This window comes from Oratosquilla oratoria, chromosome 30, assembly GCF_046742065.1.
Source record: "Oratosquilla oratoria isolate Oo_2021 chromosome 30, ASM4674206v1, whole genome shotgun sequence".
NCBI lineage: Eukaryota > Metazoa > Arthropoda > Malacostraca > Stomatopoda > Squillidae > Oratosquilla > Oratosquilla oratoria.
Window position 1 is genome coordinate 39323964 of NC_134806.1, and position 9427 is coordinate 39333390.

The following is a 9427-nucleotide window of genomic DNA, read 5'->3' on the forward strand; positions in this document are numbered from 1 at the left end:
ACAAACAAATAATAACAAACAAATAAGCAAATAATATAAAATGAATGGCAGTCATTACAGCATCTTAGGTGTTTATCTAAACAAATCTTAAAGCTTCAAACTGAACTACATTGCACTGCCTCTGCAGGAAGTTTATTCCATTCATAAACTACACTGTTGGCAAAGTTGTTTCTACCCACTTTCAAATTAAATCTATTTCCTGACAGTTTGAGACCATTATTTCTTGTCAGATTCTCATTCAGTGTGAAAATTTGGTCACTTTTGATGTTGTCAGTTCCCTTTAGAATCTTAAAAACCAATATCAAGTCACCTCTGAGTCTACACTTTTTTAGGGAAAACAGATTCATATATTTTAGTTGATTTTCGTATGATTTGTTTTTGATATTTGTAACCAGTTTTGTGGCTCGCTGTTGTACTTTTCCAATCTGTCAATGTCTTTAATGAGATTTGGTGACCATATGGAAACAGCATATTTCAAATGTGGACAAACTAACTATATAGCTTGTTAATGAGAGATGAACTTTTGAAGTCAAAATATTGCACAATCAGTCCTAGAATCTTGTTTGCTTTCTCAGAGGCTGAAATACACTGCTTAGATAATTTGAGATCATTACTGATAATTATGCCGAGATCCTTTTCACTCCACTTTGGTTAACGAATTTCCAAATAACTTGTAATCGTACTTACTGTTATTTTTACCTATGTGCATTACCTTGCATTTACTTGTGTTAAATTTCATTAGCCTTTGTGTGGCCCAGGAAAACCTCCATTGTTTACACATCCAGTGATAACCCATGCATGGTAATCTGTTTTACTGATAGTCTGTACATTATTTATTTATGGAATATTTATTCATAATACAACAGCATGGTATTAGGAATGGCTTGGGATTTGAGGGAAAGACAACAACTATAAACTTTCTATTTCACTTGGCAACTTGCTGCCTGATATATATATATATATATATATATATATACATATATATATATATATTATATATATATATATATATATATATATATATATATATATATATATATACATACATACATACATACATACATATTCACCTCTCGCACCACCCCATCCATGTATAGTGGGTCAGGGGTTGGAGATGGTTAAAGAAAATGGAGAAAAGCGGGAAGTAAGCCAGTTATTGTTTGCTGACGACACTGCGCTTGTAGCAGGATCAGAGGAGGGATTGAGGAAGTTAGTGACAGAGTTTGAGGAGGTGTGTGAAAGAAGGAAACTGGAGATAAATGTGGGCAAAAGTAAAGTGATGAGATGTACAAGGGGAGAGAGTGGCAGTAGGCTGGAAGTGAGTATTAAGGGAGAGAGACCAGAGGAAGTGGATAGTTTTAGATACTTGGGTGCGAATGTGGCAGGAAAGGGAGGAGTGGGGCGGAGGTAGAATGCAGATTGAGGGAAGCAAGTAAATACCTTGGTGGATTAAAAAGTGTAATGAGAAATAGACATATGGGAATGGATGCTAAGAGGAGGTTATATGAAGAAGTGATTATGCTGACAGCACTGTATGGGGTAGAAACATGAAACATAAGAGAGGAAGAGAGAAGGAGTTTGAATGTGTTTAAGATGAAATGTCTGAGAAATATGGTAGGGGTTACTAGGGTAGATAAGAGTGAGAAATGAGGAGGTGAGGAGGAGAGCAGGGCTGGAAAGGTAGTTGGGAGACAGGGATGATGAAAGAGTATCAGGATGGTTTGGACACATGGAAAGAATGAGTGAAGAAAGATTAGTAAAAGAGGTGTGGAAGGCAGAGGTGGAAGGACTGAATATGAGGGGGTGTCCTAGGATGAGATGGATGAATGGGGTAAAAGGGGCATTACGAATGAGAGGAATGTCTGTTGAGGAAGGATGGGAGAGGACAGAAGATGGGAGTGAATGGAGAAGGGTTGTGTATGGATGATGCTGTGATGCATGAGGGGGTGGGGGATGGGGAGTGAGGGAGTATGTATGAGAAATAAATTGATGCAGCCCGAAGGGATTTCTCCCCATCTTCTCCTTTTCTGCATGAGGGGACGGAGAGGGGGGGATCCCCGAATTAATGAAGTGGCCTTGCTGTGGATGTGCTGTATCTTGCAACACTGCCTCTGACCCAGGGCAGTGGACAGGATGCAGGGATGACCCATCATCCAGGAGGTGACAAGATGAGAGTGAGGGAAGAGGGTGAAGGGTAGTGGAGTGGGTGGGAGTGGTTTCTATGCCTTTTTCTTTTTGGCTAATCCCCCCCCCCCATGTAAGGGAGAAAAAAGCCTTTGGTATATGTATGTGTGTATATATATATATATATATATATATATATAATATATATATATATATATATATGCAGAAAGATCACTAAAAACAACACGTGATCCACAAATTTTGCTGGTTACCAGTAAAAAAAAAAAAAAAAAAAAAAAATATATATGTATATATATAATATATATAATATATATATATATATATATATGTATATATATATTTATCGCTTGTTTGCGAAAACGTCGTCATAACTCAAAATATCGAATTTTTCAGGAGAGGCATTTCAAAGTTTCAAAATGCTCTCAATATTATAAAAAGCCCTCAAACACCATAGGTGGAACATTTTTTGGAGCATCAAATACGCCTCTAAAGTTTATAGAAGTTGAAACAATCATAATCTTTACTAAGTCTAAAATATTTGTTGGAACAAGTTGGAACATGTAAGGTTATGTCGTTGGGACATTTAGCATTCCCTAGCTGTCAATTTTTGAGCTACAGATATGACACTGAAGATGAATATGTCTGTATAGATAACTCAAAAATTCAGTTTTTTGAGTTATGACGACGTTTTCGCAAACAAGCGATATATATATATATATATATATATATATATATATATATATATATATATATATATATATATATATATAAAATCAGCTATCCTGAGTCCACTACTGAACAAAGGCCTCTTTCCTAGCATTCCATGATTCACATGACCATGTCAACGTCTGCCACATGACTCCTGCAGACTTCTCTATCTCATCTCTCCACCTTTTGTCTGCTCCCCCTCTTCCACGCTTCCCATCTTGCAGTGTCCACTCAGTAATACACTTGCTCCATCATTCATCAGACATTCACACTAACTTACTTGTCCAATTCCACTTCTCTTTTACTGCCTCTACAATATCTTTCACTTTAGTCTGCTCTCTCACCCAACATGCTCTCTTTTGGTCTCTCAGTGTTATTCCCATCATTGACCTCTCCATTCTCCTCTGTCCTTAGTTTTGTCTTCATCACCTTTGTCAGTTTCTAAGTCTCACACCCTTAGATTATTCCTGGCAGAATGCATTGATTGTGAACTTTACATTTCAAACATGAAGTTAGAGAGCCTCTCAGGGTTTTATTATACTTACCAAACACTTTCCAATCAATTGTAATACGCCTTTTTATTTCATCGTGATCTTTGGTCACTGTCACTACCTGGCCTAAATAATTATACTCTTCAACTTCTTCAAGACTGTCACCATCGATTATAATCTCTTTACTTTGAACTTTTTTGTTGAACATTACTTTGGTTTTATTCTTATTTAATTTTAAACCTAATTTGAGACTTTCCTTGTTCAGATCACTCAGCTATTTTGCAAGTCTTCAGCTCTTTCTGAAATAAGAATAATGTCATCAGTAAATCTTAGGTGGTTAAAATATTCACCATTCATCTTCAAACATTTCTCTTCCCAACTCAACCTCCTGAAAATCTCTTTCAAGCAAGTTGTAAATAATTTGGGTGAAATTGTATTGCCTTGCTGTACTTGTTTCTCAATCTTGATCTTTTGTATCTTTATGAAGTTGAATTACAGCAGTACCTTTCACATAAATCTTTTCTAGAACCCTTATCTGTTTTTTTGCACCCTGCTTGCATAGTTAGTTTGGTATTGCTATTTGTTCTAAGTCAAAAGCCATCTCATAATCTACAAAAGCTAAATGAAGAGAAAAGTGGGAGGTGAGCCAGCTGTTGTTTGCGGACGACACTGCGCTTGTGGCAGGGTCAGAGGAGGGATTGAGGAAGCTGGTGGCAGAGTTTGGGAGAGTATGTGATAGAAGAAAGCTGAAGATAAATGTGGGTAAAAGTAAGGTGATGAGATGTACAAGGGGTGAAAGTGGCAGTAGACTGGAAGTGAACATTAAGGGAGAGCGACTGAAGGAAGTGGATAGTTTTAGATACTTGGGTGCAAGTGTAGCAGGAAAAGGTGGAGTGAAGATGGAGGTAGAATGTAGATTGAGAGAAGCGAGTAAATGCCTTGGTGGTTTAAAGAGTGTAATGAGAAATAGACATTTGGGAATGGATGCGAAGAGGAGACTGTATGAAGGAGTGATTGTGCCAACAGCACTGTATGGGGCAGAAACGTGGAACATAAGAGAAGAAGAGAGAAGGAGTTTGAATGTGTTTGAGATGAGGTGTCTGAGAAGTATGGTGGGGGTTACTAGGCTAGATAGGGTGAGAAATGAGGAGGTGAGGAGGAGAACAGGGGTGAAAAAGGATTTGGGAGATAGGGTTGATGAAAGAATATTAGGATGGTTTGGACACATGGAAAGAATGAGTGAAGAAAGACTAGTAAAAGAGGTATGGAAGGCAGATGTGGAGGGAGTGAACATGAGGGGACTTCCTAGGATGAGGTGGATGGATGGGGTGAAGGGGGCTTTGGGGAAGAGGGGAATGTCTGTTGAGGAAGGAAGGGAGAGGACGGAAGACAGAGGTGAGTGGAGAATGGTTGTATATGGATGATGTTGTGACTGCATGAGGAGGAATGGGCGGGGGGGTGGGGGGTGGGGTAGTATGTGTGAGTAAATTTTGACGCAGCCCGAAGGGATTTCTCCCCGTCCTCGCCTTATATGCTAAGGGGGACGGAGAGGGGGGGTCGCCGATTGAATGAAGCGGCCTTGCTGTGGATGTACTGTGTCTTGCGACACTGCTTCTGACCCAGGGCGGTGGGCAGGGTGCAGGGATGACCCGTCATCCAGGAGGTGCTCAGATGAGAGGAAGGGTGGGAGGGGTGTGGAGTGTATTTAGGGATGAAATGGGTGGGAGTGTTTTTATGCCTTTCCCTTTTTGGCTACCTCCCTTGGAAGGGGGAAAAAGCCTTGGTATATGTATGTATGTATGTATTTTGTATTCAGTCATTTTCTTGGTTAGTTGGTTCATCACCTGCAAATAGTCTAGATTTGAATATCCACTTCTAAAGCCTGGCTGCTCTCTCGGTTAGTTTCCATCAAAAACTTGTCTTATTCTATTTGTAAGGATCTTCGAGAATACTTTATATACATTTGATAGCAAACTAATTGGTTGGTAGTTACTAAGGTCCTTCTGATCTCCTTTTTTATGAAGTAAAATCACTATAGCATTGCACCAGGATTCATGAATGATAAGACATTCTCTGCTGTCATTTGTGACCTAAATTTAACCTTAATTGGTCTGGTCTTGTCTGTACTGTATTTCCCCAGTCTATATATTGCTTCAATTTCTTTCCCTATTTCTTGTTCACCTTCTTGAAATATTTTTAGTACCCTGTTCACTCTTTCTTTCTCATCACTAAATCTTGTAGTCCTATTTGGATTATGTTTCTCTTCCATTCCTAATATAGTTATACTTTTCTTTTTATCTGTTGTTTCACTATATCTCTAAATTCAATTTTGCTGTTCTCCTAAACCTTTTTCCAACCACTTACCTCTTTTGCTATGGACTCTTTATTCTCTTTATTTTTTCTCTTTAATTCCTCATTCTCATCCTTTACTTCTTTTAACTGTCTTTTTAATTCTTCTGTTTCTTTATTTAAGTTTTGGTTCTCCTTCTTTAGTTCTTCCAATTGATCAACTCTGTGTAATCAGTGCAAGTTGACTGAACCTAACCTCCCTTGTATATAGATGATTCTTACTGTAAAAGCGGTCCCAGTTGTCAACAAATCCATCTATTGGCCTCACAGTGTTTTGCCAAGATGGTGGCGCAGGATTTGGTTTTTCGCACAGTAATGGACAACAATGTGCCCGTGTTAATAGAAATTTTCCACGTAAATAGCAACAAGATTTTCCCCATAATTTGACTGCATAAATAGAATTTTGCGTACATAAGGGCATGTGTAGAGGTACCACTGTATGTATATATATACATTATAAACATATATGTATATATATACCTTATATACATGCATATATATACATTATATACATACATGTATATATATGCATTATATACATGTATATATATATACATTATATACATATATACACACACACACACACATATATATATATATATATATATATATATATATATATGTATATGTATATACAAAATAACCACAAGAGAAGGGAAACTTGTAGACAGTAAGTACTTTCGTATATTACATCTTCAGACTTAATGAAAAAGATAGAGTTGTGTTTAAATGTAAGTATCATATAAACACAACTCTGTATCTCTTTCATTTTGTCTGAAGATGTAATATAGGATAGTACTTAACTGTCTACAAGTTTCTCTTCCACTATAGTTATCTTGCATTTTAGTATCACGGTGATGTGATTGCTTGCTTTTATATATACATATATATATATATATATATATATATATTAAAAATATATATATATATATATATAAATATATATATATTATATTTATATAAATTATGTATGTATTTTCTATATGCATATATTACATATATATATATATATATATATATATATATATATATATATATATATATATACATATATATATATATGTATATATATATATATATATATATATATATACATGTATGTATGTACATATATACCCACAAAACACTTTTTTGTGTGAATTATGGACCAATTCAGTTGAAGTTGGTGAGTACTGTACTTGGGTCACATGGGTTTCCGACAAAAGACATGGGAACTGAATTGATTGATGTAGTTGCTGTTGATATTTATTTGGGAGCTGATGGATTGATCAGTTGATGAATATTTTTGTGCAGCCTTAGCTATTAATTAATTTTTTTTTTTTTTTTACCAATTTTGTGATGTACACTTTATTGTTATTACAATATATGCCTTTTTTCTTTTACAGCTAGAAATTATGTATACCAAGGGGCATTTGATAAATGTATGCAAGTTTTGTGATGTTGACTATATTGTTATATGCTTTTTCTTTTACAGGTAGAAAAATTATGTACTGAGGAGTGTCACTTGAAATCAAAATATAGTGAGATGTTGGCTGGACTTCAGCAAGTTGGGCGCAGGTATGCTGACACGGTTCATCTCCTTGCTCAAGAAATACGCAGAAATGAAGTCCTCTGTGAAAGAATGGCTACTACATATTAAGGGTGGACCTTTGATAATTGTTTGATTCATGTCAAAATTAGTGGAAGTTTAATTGTTGAAAAAATGTCTTAGAATGTTTCATGAAAAAAATGTCTGTTAATCTAAGAGTGAAGTTGTTTATAATTGAATTGAATAAAATATGTTGTTTATTTATCATGCTTGATCTATAATCCTGAAGTTTCCTTTTGACAGAATCATAAATGATATGCAGTGTATGACACTGAAGTTGACTGTAATCTTCATAATTGTAGAGAGGACAAATGCAACTATCCAAATGATCATACGGAAGCCTCTTCTCAGAACCATAAATGACATAATGAGATGTCTTTCCCATTGCTACATTGATAGTGCTATTAATGCAGGCACTGACAGAGGGTAGCCAGTCTTCCCAAGTTTCCTGCAGATCACTAGCAAAGTGCCTTAGGATGTCAAGTATTTTCCTATTTGTTCGCTCCACCAGACCATTAGAGGAGGGATGATAAGCAGTTACAAAAGTCTGGGTGATGTTGTATTGTTTGCAAATGTTGGCAATGACCTCATTCTTAAACTCAGTCCCATTGTCGCTAGTCAACACTGAAGGAGTAGTGTAAGGACTGAAAACATGGGAAATTAGAGCATGAGCAACAACTGGAGTAGATTTATTATGCAAGAGAGCCAATATCACAAATCAGCTAAAGTGATCAATACATACAAGAACGTACACTGAGCCATGAATGGTATGGAGCAATAGCAAGAGATCAATTACTACAGTGTTGAAGGGGCAAAAAAGAGTAGGATACCATAACAAGAAAGCCTGGGTAACAATTAAAAACCTGAATTACGACAAGGCCCCCCCCAATCCAGAGTAACTGCTGTCACCATAAACCAAGTGGCCTATCAACTGTTCCTTAATGGCATGCCAGCCAATGAGGAGAGGGGCTTTCCAAATAAAATGAAGCATAAGATGGGTTGCATCATGCAAGATTGTGAACAAGGCTTTGAACCTTTCAAACTAGCTGATTTAGATTCTGCAATGAAACATCTGAAATGAGTTAAGGCCTCTGGAGAGGATAGCATCACTTCAGAGTCAGTACAACATTTTAGGGAAAATGCCAAAACATGGCTACTGACTTTATTCATTAACTGTGCCAAGTTTTTCCAAATTCCTAAGATCTAGATAAAAACCAGAGTAGTAGCCCTTCTCAAGCCAGGAGAGATCCATCATCCCCCAAAAGTTATAGACCAATATCCCTATTATCGTTACTCTGGTCTATAACTGGGAAAGGACACATTGAATATCGGGGAAGGGAACGTGGGAAGGGGAACTGTGACCACTGGAAAAGGATACTTAGATGACCGTCACTGTGGCCTGGGTGTCCGTCGATGCCAGAGTGACTGCTCATGAGAGGGCTGATTTGTCTCGTAGCTGGGTTGTCTGCTTTGGCGGAATCTGAATGGTTTGAGGCTGGGAAGGATGGTGGGGGCTTCCTGTTGGGTGTTCAGTGGAGACCAAAGTATAGACCAGAGTAACGGTCAACCTCTTTGTAATCTTCTTTTAACTGTCTTTTTAATTCTTCTATTTATTTAGGTTTTGGTTCTCCTTCTTTAGTTCCTCCAATTTATCAACTCTTTGCATAATCTGTGTAAGTTGGCTGAACCTAACCTCCCAGTCTTCGATCATTTTCTCTAGTTTTCCTCAAGATTTGCCAATCGGGGGATGTTTACAAAGGATTACAAAGGTGGAGCATGCCGACAGGACACCTTTTGGTCCATATCTAGGTCGGATGCAAAAAAAATCATAATAATAAATTAATAAATAAAACCTATGATAATGTAAATAACAAATAAAATACATAAATAAATGCATAGGTATAGCTAGATAATAAACAAACAGGTAAATAGTAAATAATGAATTGACATATAACTAATAATAAGTGAAAATCAAAATAGACAAATGATAACAAAACAAAAACAAATAATATGAAATAAGTTATAATCATTACAGCATCTTGCTTAGGTGTTTATCTAAGTGATTTTTAAAGCTTCGAACTGAACTATATTGCAGTACCTGTGCAAGAAGTTTATTCCATTCATTAACTACACAGTTGGCGAAGTT

At 36.6% G+C, this 9427-nt stretch overlaps 1 protein-coding gene across 1 annotated transcript in view; it reads left to right on the forward strand.

Annotated features, from left to right (window-relative positions):
- fidipidine (coiled-coil domain-containing protein 93) overlaps nt 1-7486 on the forward strand; it is a 72256-nt gene extending 64770 nt beyond the window's left edge. Inside the window, exon 15 of the mRNA XM_076212792.1 lies at nt 7168-7486. Coding sequence (XP_076068907.1) covers nt 7168-7332 — 165 coding nt within the window. The 3' untranslated portion in view covers nt 7333-7486. The remainder of the gene's footprint in view (nt 1-7167) is intronic.
- The last annotated feature ends 1941 nt before the right edge of the window (nt 7487-9427 follow it).